This window comes from Lissotriton vulgaris, chromosome 11, assembly GCF_964263255.1.
Source record: "Lissotriton vulgaris chromosome 11, aLisVul1.2, whole genome shotgun sequence".
NCBI classification, from domain to species: domain Eukaryota; kingdom Metazoa; phylum Chordata; class Amphibia; order Caudata; family Salamandridae; genus Lissotriton; species Lissotriton vulgaris.
Window position 1 is genome coordinate 1,106,757,623 of NC_141699.1, and position 18,314 is coordinate 1,106,775,936.

At 42.1% G+C, this 18,314-nt stretch overlaps 1 protein-coding gene across 1 annotated transcript in view; it reads left to right on the forward strand.

Annotated features, from left to right (window-relative positions):
* The first annotated feature begins 304 nt into the window (after positions 1-304).
* Positions 305-18,314, forward strand: part of LOC147684248 (putative cation-transporting ATPase 13A4) — a 387,249-nt gene continuing 369,239 nt past the window's right edge. Inside the window, exons 1-2 of the mRNA XM_086944648.1 lie at positions 305-361; positions 403-736. Of these exons, the coding sequence (XP_086800774.1) occupies positions 560-736 (177 nt within the window). The 5' untranslated portion in view covers positions 305-361; positions 403-559. The remainder of the gene's footprint in view (positions 362-402; positions 737-18,314) is intronic.

Below are 18,314 nucleotides of genomic sequence, written 5' to 3' on the forward strand. Positions count from 1 at the left end.
ATACAGGGCGCCCAAGACTCCCTCCATAGGCACCCACAGGACTCAGGTACACACAGGGGTCCTTCAACAGGGGACCTTCAGGGCACATACAGGGCTTCGCATAGAGGTACGCACAGAGCTCCCTCTACAGGTGCGCACAGGGCTCAGGTACATAGGGCTCCCTCCAGCAGGCGCTCACAGGGCTCTGTTACAAGCACGCACATGCCCCCTTCATAGGCGCACACCGAGCTTTCTCAGAGGCACGCACAGGGCTCCCTCTACAGGCAGGCACAGGACTCTGTCGCAGGCACATACTGGGCACCCAGGGCGCCCTCCAGCAGGCACATACAGGGCTCAGGTACACACAGGGCTCCGACTACAGGCGCACACAGGGCTCTGACACACACAGGGGTCCCTCTACAGGCGCACACAGGGCTCTGGTACACACAAGGCTCCCTCTACAGGCACAGGGCTCCTGCCAGACGCACACACAAGGAGTGGAGGAGCCCTGTGTCTTGGGAGGAGTTGGAAGCGCCAGGAATTGCCTGTAATTAGGACGGTGTGAGCTGGACGAATAAAAATGAGCCGGGATTGCGGAAGGACACTCATTAACCACGGTGCAGAAGACCAAGAGACGCGGATTCTGAGCCCTGCATCTCCCAGGCAGCGGGGAGAGGGCAGCTGCACCCCCGGGATGGAGAGGGACCCCGAGAAGCACCGCCATGCCTTGCTCAACCAAGGGGAGGAGAACGAGATGGTAAGAGCGGAGTCTAGGTGCTGTGTCCCCCTCTCTGCCTCTCTTGGCGCTGGAGTCTAGGCGCTGTGTCACCCTCTCTGCTTCTCTTGGCGCCGGAGTCTAGGCGCTGTGTCACCCTCCCTGCCTCTCTTGGCGCTGGAGTCTAGGCGCTGTGTCACCCTCTCTGCCTCTCTTGGCGCCGGAGTCTAGGCGCTGTGTCACCCCCTCTGCCTCTCTTGGCGCTAGAACATTCTTCAGGCGCTGCACCTGTCCTCAGATGCCCCGGGACAGCTCTGCTAGGGGGGCGCCCACTGTTACAGTTCATTTTCATTGCTCCCACCCCCCTCCATCACGAGCTGAGTTCCAGGCATTTCCAGGGTCAGCGAAATGCTAAAGTTATTTTTCTATAGCGCTTGAAAGTTTAAATTCAGCCTATTTCTAAATAAATGGCATGGAAAGAGGCACAGGGAAAAATAAAGATTTGCCCAAGATCACACAATTTTAGTGAAGTGTTGATTATCTAAAAAACAATATGTCCTCTCTAAATATTACTTTTGTTACGGAAGGGGTTCACAAGAGTGGGCTTGCATTTCGGCAGCGTTCCTAATTCCGTATTATAGGACACAAATGGTCTCTCCCCCCCACCCCCCCTCCCTGCACCAAGGGTATCATTTTACAACTGCTAATGAACTCTAAGGGTACCAAATAACTCCATGTCACCAGGATCCCCGTATTCCAGTCCTGGGCTTCGCTTTGGAAACGCTTGCTTTCAGACATTGAACTCCAATTGTGTCCGTTGAAATGAACGCGACTACAGCTCCCAGAATGCACCTGATTGTTTTGAAAAATGAGTATTGAAAAATTATGTTTCATGGTGATGACGTGGAGTCAGCTGGTAATCTTGACAACGTTGTTTTTTTGGGGTGCCATTCCCGAAAACCAAGAATAATCGTTTGAGCAATTTATTTAAGCGACCGGTGTAGCAGCACCCGTTGCTAATTTTTTTTTTTTTTGGGGGGGGGGCTGTCTTCAGAAATTAATTCTGGGTTTAAAAACACCTGCTGCAGAGTTTCTTGTGTGTCCAGCAGTTTTCAGGCAACAATTAAAATGTCGAGATAACTCTAGTGAACAATGCTCCTGCTGTTGATAGATCAGTGTTTTGTCTTATCATAAAGTAGTACAGAGGGTTAATGTGCTTGCTGCAAAGAGAGCGCACCGCGCAGATCGCTGAACAATGTTTTAGGAGAATACGCCAATACCTAACTGATTTTGCTTATTTATTTACCAATAGTTTTGTATAGTGAGCAATTGATTACCCAAGAGTGTCCTGGCGCTGATAAACTAATAAACTCTGACCACCAACTGGTATACCAAGTTGTTCAAAGCAGAGTCTGTGTAAATAAATGGGGTTCGGAGCCCTGCAAAGGTTTAAAAGGTCCGACTCTGAGTGCAACTCGGGCATCAGTCTAGTCCATGTTTGGGGTCCGAGTGTAACTCAGAGGTCAGTCTAGTCGGCGCCTGGGCTCCGAGTGTAAAACGGGCATCAGTCTAGTCCACACCTGGATTCCAAGTGTAACTCAGGCATCAGTTTAGTCCACGCCTGGGCTCCGAGTGTAACAAAGGCTTCAGTAGAGTGCACGCCTGGGCTCCGAGTGTAGCTCGGGTGTCAGTCTAGTCCTTGAATGGGCTCCGAGTGTAACTCTGGCATCAGTCTAGTCCTCGCCTAGGCTCTGCGTGTAATAAAGGCTTCAGTAGAGTGCACGCCTGGGCTCCGAGTGTAACTCGGGTGTCAGTCTAGTCCACGCCTGGGCACCGATGTTAACTCGGGCGTCAGTCTAGTCCCTGCCTGGGCTCCGTGTGTATCTCGGGCATCAGTCTAGTCCCTGCCTGGGCTCCGTGTGTAACTCGGGCGTCAGTCTAGTCCCTGCCTGGGATCCGTGTGTAACTCGGGCGTCAGTCTAGTCCCTGCCTGGGCTCCGTGTGTAACTCGGGTGTCAGTCTAGTCCCTGCCTGGGCTCCGTGTGTAACTTGGGCATCAGTCTAGTCCCTGCCTGGGCTCCGTGTGTAACTCGGGCATCAGTCTAGTCCCTGCCTGGGCTCCGTGTGTAACTCGGGCATCAGTCTAGTCCCTGCCTGGGCTCCGTGTGTAACTCGGGCGTCAGTCTAGTCCCTGCCTGGGCTCCGTGTGTAACTCGGGTGTCAGTCTAGTCCCTGCCTGGGCTCCGTGTGTAACTTGGGCATCAGTCTAGTCCCTGCCTGGGCTCCGTGTGTAACTCGGGCATCAGTCTAGTCCCTGCCTGGTCTCCGTGTGTAACTCGGGTGTCAGTCTAGTCCCTGCCTGGGCTCCGTGTGTAACTCGGGCGTCAGTCTAGTCCATGCCTGAGTGTACTCAGTCTAGTCCACCCATGGGCTTCGAGTGTAACTAAGGTGTCAGTCTCCCACGCCTCAGCTGCGTCCACAGAGATAGCCTTCCTCCCAATTCTGCCACTGGTGTTTCAGTTCTGTGGTCAGAGAAGTGGCGGTCAAGGGAAGCAGTCCGGGAGGAATGTATTTTTGAACCTATCCGAGATGTAAGAGGACCAAGCTACTGGATAAAGCACCTTATGAACCATACACAGGGCTTTAAACCATCAAACTTACTCCTCCCGAAAATCAGTCTGGCAGCTGCATTTTGTACAAGTTGTAACATCTTTTTAAGTTAGGTCATAAAGGGCATTTCAGTTTATAAGCAATGGGCATTCTTCTAATGACTGGGGACTCCATTTTGACTGCGTTTAGCCTGAGAGAATTGATTGTTGTTGTTGTTGTCTGCCAGCATGTCTTGGTCCCCCACCTGCGGCCAGCCCTCAATCCAGTCGTGGGCCTCCTCTGGTGTTTCGAAGAATCCAAGTTTTTCCATCTGCCACCACGTGAAGCTTTGCTTTGAACAGCATCGAGGAGGTGAAATCTCTGTGTCTGAGTTCCTTTTTTTACTTTGAGGAAGCTTCTTCTCTTCTTGGTGTGGTGACTGCTGCTTTGTAGTCTGGAAAAAATGAGACCACTGAGTTCTCTATGTGCAGTGGCGGGCCACCCTGTCTGCAGTATGGCATCTCAGCCGCGGAAGTTAAAAATGCTAGCCAGAATAGGTCTGGGGTAGCCCCAGGCTTGGGCCTACCCCAGTACTCTGTGAGCCCCCTCGACCAAGAAAAAATGAGAAAGTCCCCTCGTTGGAGCCGTGTCTTGTTGAGCTCTTCAATGTAGAGATCCATCGTTGGTCCTCCTTCGCTCTCCGGGACGCCCGTAATCCTAACATTACTATGCCAAGAGCGACCTTCTTGGTCCTCAAGCTTTGCCGCCATTATCTTGTTTTCCGCTTCTAACTATCTGACTTTACGTTGCAGGGTGGTGGCGTATTTCGTGAGGGTCGCCATTACATTTTTGACCTCCGTTACTCTTGTGGCCATTTTCTGAAAGTCAGCTCGTAGGAAGGAGACATCCGCTGAGATTGATCGCACTGTTGTCTGGACGCTGGTTAGGGGGGACATGATGTCCTGTAACGTGACTTTGGACTGACCCTCTGGCGTGTGGGTTGGCTCCCTCGTGGCATTTCGATCTGTCATGCCCGAAGAGTGGCATATTTGTCCAGTTTGAGCTGCTGAGCCGTGCGCTGGCCTTTGCCCCCCATCAGTATCTGACCGCCTGGGTGCCGCTGCGTCTGGTCTAAGTGCAGTGCAGTACTTGCCACTACCTGCCTTGTGCCTAACTGTCACTCGCAGCCTTTCGGTTTTCTTCTCACGTGTTGAAAGCTGTAGTGGTGGAGAGAGGTAACGCGGGTCCCAGGCCATGTCTGAGCATCTCCTCAGCGAACGTTGTGTCAGGCAGTGGTCAGCGTCCCATCAATGCTACTCGGGCCTCCGAGTGGGGGCCGTGGTGTGGGGTCTGTCATGGGGTGTTGCTAGTCATGTACACTGCAGAAGCTGCTGTCCTACATTAATGGCCTGTACGGGCGTGTCGCAGAGTATGCCCACAGAAAGGAGTTTCCGTTTAGGCCACCCCACATTCTTGTGCGCATCAAGGCTTTCCACCCGGTCAGCGCTCATCGCTGCCTGCGATGTCGGTATACCGGACTCTCAGGGCAGTGGTCGCCCCCCTTCCACTCCCGGTACCTCTGTTCTGGAGGATAATAGGCAGCAAGTGTCTGGGCCCGCCGGCACGGCCCGTCTGGTTCCTCAGTTTGTGCTGTGATTTCCGCTGCCACAAGTCTTCACCGGAGCCTCACACCATCCATGGAGCTCTCAAGGCAGCCGGGCAGTCCAGCGCAGGCTAGCCGTAGTCTTGCTGGGGTGCTGTGCAGCAGTTTAGGTGCCCGCCTTCTCTGGTGGAGCCGCTCTGACTCATGTGCTTTCTCGCTGGGTTGTGGCATAATGCGAGGCCCCGGCTTCAGTCACGTGCTTAGGCCGCTGTATGAACACGCGTCTTGGCTCCGACGAGAGTTTAATTACAGTCTCCTAAGAGAGATCGGAAGGTGCCCCATGCAACCAGATGTCGGAATTCAGTCTCTGAGGCAAAGATTGCATGGAGATTTTGTGGCAGATTACTGGGGGATTTCTCGGCGATTTCTGAGCTCCTCTAGGCTGCGGCCATCACGTTCGGCTGCAAGCCACACCCTACAATATTATTTAACATAAAAACAATTCTATAATTATTTTCAAGTTTAATCTACTTTTTACATTTTCTCTGTACTATACCATAGGCAGAGCTCCACCACTGGGGTAAAGTATATGTAAAATATAAAAAGTTTATCAAACCTCAACTGCAAAAATTCTTTTATGGTAAATATTAATATAAATTGCGGTCGCCAGTAGGTAGTTATAGTTCGGACCTATTTTCCATAGGAAATCCGCGGATCACTGAAATAATATCGAGGGACAAAATATCGACTTTCAAAAATATCGTGGACAAAATATCGACAGTCAAAATATCGAGTTTGTATCTACAAACAGGTAAGTACAAAAATATCGAGTACAAAATATCGTTTACAATAATATAGTTTTAAAAAATATCGACTTTATTAAAAAATGTGTTAAATTAAATTAATATTAAAATTTAATTACTAAAATATACTTAAAAATACCTAAATTAACTTATAATAATTAAATAATAAATGAAATTAATAAAAATAAATTTTTAAAATCATATTTGTTAAAACATATATATATAGTAACATACTATAATTAAATAACATACTATTATATTAACGTACGATAGCAGAAGTGTAAAAAATACTATTCCCACTCCAAAGAGTGCAAGCGTAGGGAAAGCATTGGATAGCGTAGGGGTTAAAATTACTATTCCCACTCCAGTGGGTGCAACAGTAGGGAAAGCGTTGGATAGCGTAGGGGTTAAAATTACTATTCCCACTCCAAAGAGTGCAACAGTAGGGAAAGCGTTGGATAGCGTAGGGGTAAAAATTACTATTCCCACTCCAGTGGGTGCAACAGTAGGGAAAGCGTTGGATAGCGTAGGGGTTAAAATTACTATTCCCACTCCAAAGAGTGCAACAATAGGGAAAGCGTTGGATAGTGTAGGGGTAAAAATTACTATTCCCACTCCAGTGGGTGCAACAGTAGGGAAAGCGTTGGATAGCGTAGGGGTTACAATTACTATTCCCACTCCAAAGAGTGCAACAGTAGAGAAAGCGTTGGATAGCGTAGGGGTAACAATTACTATTCCCACTCCAGTGGGTGCAACAGTAGGGAAAGCGTTGGATAGCGTAGGGGTTAGAATTAATATTCCCACTCCAGTGGGTGCAACAGTAGGAAAAGTGTTGGATAGCGGAGGGGTTAAAATTACTATTCCCACTCCAGTGGGTGCAACAGTAGGGAAAGCGTTGGATAGCGTAGGGGTTAGAATTAATATTCCCACTCCAGTGGGTGCAACAGTAGGAAAAGTGTTGGATAGCGTAGGGGTTAAAATTACTATTCCCACTCCAGTGGGTGCAACAGTAGGGAAAGTGTTGGATAGCGTAGGGGTTAAAATTACTATTCCCACTCCAGTGGGTGCAACAGTAGGGAAAAAGTTGGATAGCATAGGGGTTAAAATTACTATTCCCACTCCAGAGAATACAAAATTAATACTTCATAAATAATTATAAAATGTTTTATTGAATATCAATTAAGAATTAATTAAAATTAATTAATATTTGTATACAATTTATTAATTAATATATTATATTTACTAATTAACAATAATTATTTCTATTGATCACCTATTAATACTAATTAATAAAAATATTTACTATTAATTATTTAATAATGAAAAAGTATTTAACAATTATTTGTAATTAAATATATATAAATAAATGTAATTAATTAATTATTTATAATTTAATCACTTTCCACCCAATTCCCCTATAAACTCACAACCCGCTACAAAAATAATTTAGTAAAATTGACATAATTACCAATTAATCAATTAATTAAAATTAATTACCAATTAAAATTTAATTAATTAACTATTATAAATTAATTAATTATTAATTTAAATTTACTATCAATAAATAAATCTAAATATTTAATTAATAATAATTAAAATACTTCCCACCCTATTCCCCTATAAACCCACAACCCGCTACAGAATTAAATTACGCAATGATTATAAAAACAAAAATCATTAATAATTATTATTTATAACATAAATACACACTTTTCACACATATTATACCATAAAAATACACTATAAAAATTAGATATTATTAAAAAATCGATATTTTTTACTATCTATATTTTTAATAGTCGATATTATATCACTTACCTTAAAAACGATATTTTGGTCATCTATATTCTGTCCTGTCGATATTTTGTCCAGTCTATATTTAAAAGTCGATATTATGTCCAGTCGATATTTTGGAGTCCATATTTTGTCTGTGCACCGAAATCCGCAACATTCTATTTGGAATAACTTAAGCGCCGGTTGACGAATCTTCGCGAAATTTTTAAACTTGGTGGGGCGCTATGGTCTGCTCCTATCCTTAAAGTCTTTGGGTGATTCGTGAAACGGGGGCTGAGAAAAAAGGGGATCCCAAAACATTTTTTCCCCATGCAATTTTCCATAGGTACAGTTCATCGAGCCTGTAGGGCTGAACGGAAATTCACCAAATTTGGCAAAGTTGTAGTCCTCGGTTCAGACTCATGCCTTTTGCTTATATGGTGTAAATATGTACAGTAATTCCTGAGAAAATGACAATTAAAAGTAGAGACATATCTATGGCCTCGGTGGATGCACGCATCTTGCGCTGACTATAAGCGCACTGTCCCGATCACGCGCTGAATGCTTATTGGCGGTCAGGTGGTTGTCAACATTCGATACCAGGAAGTGTTGGCATCCGTTTTGTGCCTCGGTAGAAGCGAGGATCTAGAAATGAGTGGAACAAGTTTTCAAAATTAATAACGTGGGCAGGTAAGAAATATTTTGCCCCTCTAGACATGCTGAGGGGGACCCACAAGGAACCCTAGGGCCCTAATTATTATAATTTTTTTTTTAAACGGATAAATGTGCGCTGGGTGCATGGATCCTCCATAAAAAAAATAAAAACGAAGCCCGGGCTCCTGTGCTTGTTTAAAAATTAGCTATCTGGGAAGGACAAATCCTATTGTCTAAAATATTGCTTTTGAAGCGGGGACAGAGAAAAAAGTGGGGTCCCAAAACGTGTTTTCCCCATGCAATTTTCCATAGGAACCGTTCATTGCAGGTATAGTCCGAATAGTTAAATGGAAGTATACCAAATTTGGCAAAGAGGTAATCTTCGTTACAGACTCGTGCCTTTTGCTTAAATGGTGTAAATAAGTTCAGTAGTTTCGGAGGAAATTACAAGTAAAAGTACATATATATCGATGGCCTCGGTGGATGTGCGTATCCTGCGCACACACTAAGCGTACCGTCCCGATCATGCGATGAATGCTATTTGGCTGTCAAGTGGTTGTTAACATTCGAAACCAGAAAGTGTTGACAGCCATTTTGTGCCTCGGTAGAAGCGAGGATCTAGAAATTTTTTGGAACAAGTGTTCAAAATTTACAAAGGGGGCAGGGAGGAACTATTTTGACCCTCTAGACATGCTCAGGGGGTCCCACAAGGACACCTAGGGCCCTATTTATTTATTTATTTTTTTAAACAGAGAAATGTGCGTTGGATGCATGGATCCCCTGTAATAAAAATAAAAACAAAGCGGGGGCTCTTGTGCTTGTTTAAAATTAGCTACCTGGGAGGGCCATATCCTGGGGTCTAAAATATTAAATTTGATGGGGGTTCCAAGGGGTCCCGTAGCCCGGGGACCGCCATTCCTCGGTGCTAAAAAATAAATGGGTGAGGGGGCTCATAGGTCCGTCTAAACCCGGGGCTTAACACACTCCGTGGATTTTTATATTTTGAGAGGGGGGCCGCGTGGTCTGCAGTCTGGAGCAGTCGAAAGCCTTGGGGAGCACCCCCTCCCAGGAGCGGCTCCTGCTGTGTCTCGGGGTGCCTACCTCCGGGACACTGCTGTTTCCTATGGCAGGGCGGAGTCGAGGTTCCCCCTGTGTGATAGGAAGGGTGAGGGCATATTAACAAGTGTCATTTCGGCTCTTTTTTAAAAAAAGCAAAAAATGCGTTGAAAATTATATTGCCATATTTACTAAGTGACGCTAAGATGCATTAATGCATGTTAGCAGTCGGTTTGCTAAGGGCTCGCCTTGTATCTCCAATGAGTTGCAATATAGGTGTTCTCAGTGGCAAGGTAGCTGTTTCTATGAGAATATAAAAAGGAAGAGGGCGGTATGACAACAGCATTGTATTTACAAGGCGGCCTTGGATTTGAGGACCGATAGCAAAACTCTTGCTAATTGCGGTTTATGTCGGATCCTAACATCTGTTCTGAAGTAGACTTAAGCATGTTTAATATGAGAAGTGGATTGATATGTTGAGTCCACAGTCTTATATTAATAAGCTTTTCACTTGCGAACATAAATTATCAGTGTATTTCTCGTGATATTGGGGGTATATTTACAAGGAAAGCATTAAAATTATCGTCGCTTTAGCGTTAGGAAAGTGTTGTTAAAGTGGCCATAATGGTTTAATAGACTTTTGATAATTTCTGAGAATTCGAATAGAAGCCCAGGTTTACACCAGAACATGTTAACGTTGTCCTTGATAATATGCTCCCAACTTTGCTATGTTAGGGCGAGAGTCTCGTCTCTCACTCTTGCATAGCAAACAGCAATGTTGAAAAAATCTTTCGGTAAGATAATAAAGGATTTTGATGTCTATTATCGCCGTTTTAGTTGTTGTTTGCTGCCTTTAAAATGGTGACAATTTTAACACCGTCCTTGAAAATATGCCACCAAGTTTTGTAATGTGAACAATCCTGTCTCTCATTTAAATATGTACCAAGTATTTAGTGAAGTGAATTGTGAATCGTGACCCAACACTGTCTAATTGTGATCTATAAAGAATTCGATGAGTTGTGTACTTCTTTTGCTCGTAATGTACATACTGGCACATTTACAAATCCACTGCGCCACTATTGCATCACTTTTAATATGGAAAAAGTGACGCAAAAGTGGCCCAACGAACTTGTAAATCTGCTACAAAGGGTTCTGTCGTACTTTGCTTTCCTCTCTGTAATGCTGAGGATCCTGGGTAAATATAATGGTTTCTGTACAGCCAGTAACTTTCAACCTTACGCCCAAACGGCTTACTGCCTGTTACCATAGTAACAGTTCATGGAATACTTAAGTGAGCACACAGGTTACAAGTTCACCACACAATTTTGCTAATCAAAACAGTTACTGTGCTGGAGTTTTTAAAGTTTTTCATAGATACTGTTAATGATAGGTACAGAGTCTGGTAAAGAGTTGTTAAGAGTTAGCCTCAGTATTATACTTCTACTTATAAACATAATTTCTATATTTAATTGTTTAATGTTTTCTAAGTATGATAATCACACTAAATAAAAGTGAAATGTTGTTAGAAAAAGAAGTATATACTTTTTTATTAACTTTTATTAAAACAACAGTAAATAACTAGAAACATAACTTTAACATAACAATTTAATAAACAAAATGTGAGATGGGCACCAATGGAAGGAGAGTATGTAACCTGCAAAACAAAAATGAAAATACGTGTTTAAATTAGATCGATGTGACTAAATGAGGTCAAAAATCACAACTAAAGGTAACACTTGGCCATATTAGTTAATTTGCACGTCTCCAATGTGCCTGATACATTCCACCTCTCTTATAGGCCCGCGTTGAAGAGGTGTCTGTAAGGGAGTGCATACTGCATCAGATTTACAGTATGGACTAACAGGTCTTTAAAATGATTCGGAGATGAGACAGAATTAGGTGAGAGATCACGTCATTATGCAGGACAATATTTTTAATTTTGAATGCATTTAATCTGAGGCATTGTGTATCTAGGCCGCTCTGCTTACCTTGTGTAAACACTGTGACCAACAGAGTTCACAACTTGAACTCAGCTTTGGTTCTACTCTGCAGACTATTAAATTCAGCCTTGATTTCTTTATCGGGAGAGCGGACAGCAGCAACCCTAACTTTAAAAGAGAAAGAGAAACAATGTGAGAGAGAGTGTGAGAGAGAAATAGAAAAAAAACAACATTAAAAGTGGGAGAAAGTAATAGATGGAGCAGTTAATACTGGAGGGAATCTTTGTAGCTCACGTATTTGCATTCATTGTGTTTTGAAGCACGTGCCGGTTCATAGTGCACCCTCCAGTTTAGTTATCTGAAGGATAGTATAGAGTTAGTAATAGTATACTATATACAACTGCATAAGTATATTTTTGCCTAATGTCTTTGTACACTTAGGCAACTGTATTTCATTAACTTTCATTGCAAGGAGGTGTTTGTGCGATGTTTTTCTTCCAAAGTACTATACCCCATGCACTCCCACTGCATAGCGGTGAGTGCTCATTACTGCGTACCCAGACTGGTGTATCCCATTGACTCTCATATTCCGGAGGTGAGTGCTTCTTCTTGTGCACTCAGGGGCAGATTTATAAGTTCTTTGTGCCACTTTTGCGTCAGTTTACCATGTTAAAAGTGACACAAAAGTGGCGCAAGGGGATTGTAAATCTGCCCTTCAGACTGTTGCAACCTATCCACTCCCAGTGCCCGGAGGTGTTTGTACATTCGTACACAGTCAAACTGCTGCACACTACCCACTCTCTCCGCCCACAGGTGACTTCTGGTTGCTTCGGAAGCAAGCTTCTTTGCTCACCTTGTGTGCCATTGGGGTATTCCAAAGAGGGTGCACCATGTGTCGAAGCAGCCTTCTCAGACGTTGTTACGATTGCCACACATTATCGCAGAATCCTCAAACGTTGAACTTTGGAGGTGTTGGGGGAGGGGGATGCCAATTTGTGAAACGCAACCTGTAAGATAAAAAGGAAGTTAATTATGTGCGTCATTTATTTATCTAAGAGTGAGGAAGTGAAAGAGTGACTGAAAAGAATATTAGCAGCTCACCCTTCTGTCACCGGTGTGTCTTTCACCAAGTGCCGGGACAAAATGCACCCTAAAGCTTTACATCTAAAAGATAGTAAAAGAAAGATGTTACGATTGGTAATTGTTACTATCTTAATGTGGAGTAGAATCAAATTGCCCTTTCACACACCTTCCCACCTGCATTTAAAAAATAACTATTTTTACAGTTCCAACTTGTTTAATAGGCTTTGATTTTTGAAAAATTACTATAGTAGTAATATTCTTATCTGGTTGTGAAAGCAAGTGGTGCGCAGTGATACACATGGTTTCGATCATCACGAGCGTCGGACATTTGACCGATTATAAAAACTTTTCTGCTATTGAAAAAAAAAAATACAAAATGCAATAAGATATGGTATATAGGACTGCGTAGGTCTAAATCGCTGTGCCGCCTTTTTGTATCCAGTCTTCTGCACCCCATCTACTCCCTCTGATGCGCACCCAGGCCTCACTGCTCACCTTTTTTGCGGACTAGGTACATTCTACATCTTGCAGTCCTCCTCTACCACCAAGAAGTCTTACATATGGTGCTGAGTTTTGATATTGCTATAGGTAAGGACATACTCGTGCTTCCATCATCATCGCACGTTCCTCACCCGCTCAGTCCTTGCAGTACCACTAACTCAGTGACCAAAGAGGCCACGCACGTAGTGGTGGTCCCCCCTACTCGGTGGTTCGGACCTACATGAGGCATGCGAACTACTAGGACGGGCCATCACAGTGCTTGGGATGGGAGCAACTCTAAAATGGCGTAGAGCACGTGCACCCGTATTTTTTATTGGTAGGGTCACGTGTGTAGTGACGTATGTGCTGGATGGGTGAGGTGTTGGTATATACCAGCCATGAGGAAGTGTGTGTGTACCGTTTTGACAACTAGACCTGGAAGTAAGAAATCAGTACAATGGTAATCTGGGCCATGTAGCGTTTTTGTGGTTTCCTGGAAACGTAAGTGGAGTGGGCTGCACTGACATATGGCAGTGCTGCGCAAGGCTGTGACTGATGACTCTGGATCTATGGGCGTGGTTCCATCCTGCGTTATATGAAAAATCTATTGATTCGGTTGTCCATGTTGTAGTGCTGCTGTCATCCTGGTCTTACATGCAAATGTGTCATTTGGTAAGTAAAGTCCCACAACAAGGCTAACATGGAAGGTAGGGGGTATCACTGACCCTATATTCATTCATAGTTGCACATGTAAAATATAGTGGACATGACGCATTTCTGCGAATATGAATGTTTGTTGTACATTCAGTGGAGTGTTGTAGCTGTAGTAATACAGGGCTATGAAAGCTTTAGGATGCAGTTTTTGGCACATAGAGGGCAGCTAATATATATATACGGGGAGAGGATGTAGTCAGTCGGCTAGACTGCCGACTTTGGTGCTGGAGACCAGAGTTTGAGCCTCGGGGTCGCGTCCTCATCCTGTGATTCTGGGCAAATCACTTAATCTCCCCGTGCCTGAATGTGTAATGTAATACGGTGCTCGTGTAAAGCGCTCCAATATCTTTGGGTCAAGTTTGCGCTATATAAATATGCAAAAAAATAATATATATATATATATCCAACAAAGCAGGAACCTCTTTTGAAGAACTTCGCCACACAAAGATAAAGTAACAGCTCGCTTTAATGGGTACAGAGCCTGCCAGCAGGAGCCATCACGGAGCAGCAAACATGAAGATTTCAGTGTCAACTTTTAAAATACAATAATATTCCTTAAAAATCATTACTGTAACTAAAACGCTGTTACTCAACTGTTTACAGGAGATGTCCCATTACTGAATCTAGGATCCAGTCCTTTGGTTACAAAAGTAATCCATAAAGTAACTAATTGAATTTAACTAGGAATTCACATTGAGGTCAATGTTGCATTGTGTTTGAAATTGTGTTACCCTTTGCAACAACTGTAACTACTGTACTTCAAAGTCTATTGCCTATTTGCAAAGTATTTAAACTAAAGTAATTTATTGTGAGAACATATTTTTTGTAATGTAATTATAATGTAGTTTAAAAATAAAATGTCTAAAAATAAATACTTTAAAAAAATGTAGTAAATCAGTATCAAAAAAATAAATATAACAATTAATACATTTAAAAATTGTCATTGAAAAAACCTTTGAAATTCACTGAAAAAAACGTTGGTTTCAGACATGTTATAGTTAGGAATTAGCATTTAAAAAACCATAGAAGTTCTCTGAAAAAAACTTTGGTTTCAGACATGTTATAGTTAGGAATTAGCATTTAAAAAACCTTAGAAATTCACTGAAAAACCATAGGTTTCAGACATGTTATAGTTAGGAATGAGCATTTTAAAAACCTTAGAAATTCATTGAAAAAAACATAGGTTTTAGGGGTGTTTTAGTTAGCTGGACATTTCACTCGTACAAAACCATTGAAATTCCTCTGTTATCCCACGCGCCCCCAATCCACTGCTGATGATGTCACATATTGCATCATTCATGACATGGTCAGTGACATCACTGATAACATCTCAAATGACATCACTGATGACATCATGCGTGTGGCAATCTGATACACCTCATCATACGCTAGTATAACCTTTAAACACTCATTATAAAATATGGATTACCATATATGAAACCATTGACACGCCAATACAAGTTTCTAAAAACCCACTCAGTGATTCTTACATCTACACACATATGTAAACACTTACCTATAGATTCACTCATACATGCTAACAAAGATCAATAGAACATTATTAAATATACTTATACACCTACATCGACATTACACACCAGCACACATCCTATTCACTTATGCAGTCATCCTAGTCACTTATACAAACAATTGATCATACTTACATTTATTAAGCTGCACACTTATGCAAACACCACTTTATTTATTCAGATAGATAGTAACTCATACTTAGTGTGTTATAAAATCTCTATTACAAATATACAGGTTTCGATACAGTCACTCATACAATCACTGAGTCTTAAGTATACCTATTTATTAGCAACAATGGTCAGATACACTGCTTTTTATATTTCTACTTTGTTGGACATGTATCATTGAGAAATATATTTACTCATCACCACACCCATAAAGATATTTACTCACCCAAACAAGTGTTTCCACTTGCAGTCTTAACCTCATAAACCTACTAAATCAACTATTTACACATCTTTGTACAGTCACACACCTCCCACCCAACCACACACACACATTCAATATCCCATACAAAGAATCCCTTAACTAATTAATACTAATATAGACTTTCACATAGCTAGTAACCAACGTATGTAGTAGTTTACACAACAAGAGATACAGTGAAACAAATATTCACACAATATAATCACTATCCCATATATTTAGTGAGACACTTTAAATTATTCACTCAGACAGCCAATCGCAGTGCTACTAAATTCTCCATCCAGACACTTGTACATCCACTCAGTCTTCAAAGCAGATTGCTACATATATAATACACATGTAAATATCGAACCAAACCACATTCACTCGATGATGTCATCAGTGATGTCATTTGAGATGTCATCAGTGATGTCATCAGTGATGTCACTGACCATGTCATGAATGATGTAATATGTGACATCATCAGCAGTGGATTGCAGGCGTGCGAGTTATAGATAGTAGAACTAACTATAACAGAGGAATTTCAATGGTTTTGTACGAGTGAAATATCCAACTAACTATAACACCCGTAAATCCTATGCTTTTTTCAATGAATTTGATAATTCCTAACTATAACATGTCTGAAACCTATGTTTTTTCAGTGAATTTCTAAGGTTTTTTAAATGCTAATTCCTAACTATAACATGTCTGAAACCTATGGTTTTTTCAGTGAAAATATATATATGTATATATCGCTCCTTCATCTCACCTCAGTTCCTTTACGCGTGGGAGGGTGCTAGTGTGCGCAAGGGTGAAATCACGCTTCGGTATTCAGGCTACGGGGTACAAGAACTACCATCCCCCGCGGGAGCAGTTCACCCCGATTTTATTCTGGTGTTGGTACACACAGACGCATTTTGGCAACCGCCTTTCACAATGATATGACATCAATAAATACATGATTCATTGGTTATTCAAAAATTCATCAACATCAATAACGGACTTTCAATCAAATATCCACCTGATATGTATTCGGCCATCTTGGAGCATGAATTAATACCCATTGTATTTGTATATCCATACTATTATATATAGATAAAAACACATTATAAAGCCCTGAATGGGCAAATTGCACCTGTTGGTGTCGGTGCCACTCGTGCTGCTCAGCCCTAATGATTTCATTATTTCGCCCTGAATGAGCATACTGGGTGCACACAACATTACTTCATAATAAAGTGAGTTCATAATCAATATGTGTGATGCTGCCTTGCTTATAATATCATGCCTCTCCATTAAACAGGTGTCCTCTCAGATTCCCAATCTCTTAATTTAATAATTGTGATGTACATACCCTCTTATTTCACATTTCGAATTATAAATGCATAGCCATCTCCGCCCCACTATTCAACAACATTGGTATCTTACTTTGGGAGTCAATGATGTACCTTGATTCTAATCTGCGGAGAAGAAGTTGTCTATCTCCTCCTCTTATGTCTTTGGGTACATGATCCATGCAAAAATATCTCAAGAGATCCTTTTGCTGACATGATGGTTCTCAAAATGTCTGGCCACAGGATATGTTACATCTTTGGTGGCGATGGCCCTTAGATGTTCTAGGATCAACACCTTGGTGGGGTGTATTGTACTTCAATATACCTCAAACCACATGGACATACTAGACAGTGCACCATGTGGCTGGTATTGCAATTCTGAACTTTCATTGTTACATTGCCACCTTTTTTCCAGATATCCAGTAATGTTTTATGTAACAAAGAATCCATGTAAGGCTGATACTAATATGCCGAAATGTCATGGGTAAATCCTCTAAGCACACCCAATTTAGCTTGGCAGTCTTTAATACTGATATTTTAATAATAATTCAATAATTCATTCAAAAATAATCCCCGTCTAGCAGTTCTCCTGGTTTGAAAATATATTGTGCTTTTCCATTTAGTTTCTAAATCATATTATCACTTTTTCAGATTCGACTCTAGAAAACCAGACATGATTCTGGAAGTTGATAAACATGAGATGCAATACATAAATAATTAAAATCTTCCTCACACCCAAATCCTGTTCAACCATAATCAGACATTCTATGTTGTCACTAAAGCGACAATATCAGTTGCTGTACAATACATCATAATTATCTAGTCATTTTCAAATCTAATATTGATAAAAATGCTTGTCCATGGTTTAAAAACAATCCAATTAAAAATATATTATTGTTCAAGATGCAATACTCCTTTAGAATTAAACTAGGGGCATAACCAGCAAGATCATCCTTCTGCTACTGTTCTGAGACACTGGATTAATACTAGGAATTTTGAAACTGAGATCACAGCGCAGATTTTGTTTCAGTCTTACATATTCTCAAAGCATGGTGTTGGTCTCAGATACCCAGAACTTGACAAAGTGGAGCAATTCTATGGTCACACTATCTCTTATGCTTTACAGAAAAATGTGTGCTCTTTATTTTCTTCACTTAGGCACTCCATTGGACATAACTTGGATAGAGAGCTTTCTTTTGACCACGAAGAGGTAAATCTTACGAGTGGTAGGATTCCCAACTTGAACTTTATGAACAATGATCTAGTATGCTCAGGAGCAATACTATCCATAAATTCTTCAAATTGGAAATTGCATTTGACCAATAGGAACCTATTTGACACACTATTCAAGGAACAGTCAGTGCCCCATGAGCTCCACATGGTATTCCTGTACCGCAATGACACAATTTTAGATGCATTTTTGGGAAGCCAATAGGGATGAAACCAGTGCTCACACAGCCCAAGCTTACTCAACCATGTCTTTATTAAGCCTGAGAGGAGTTTGTGGAGTTCCGCTATGGGCTGCTTCCGTTCTGCTGCTCAAGTAGATCTTTAACTAGAGGGGCTGCTTTCTCAATGCAAACGGACGGTTTCTCAACACGAGTGGTCACGAGCATACCCAACAACTCGCAGTGAGAAATCCGACAGCCCGGATTAAGA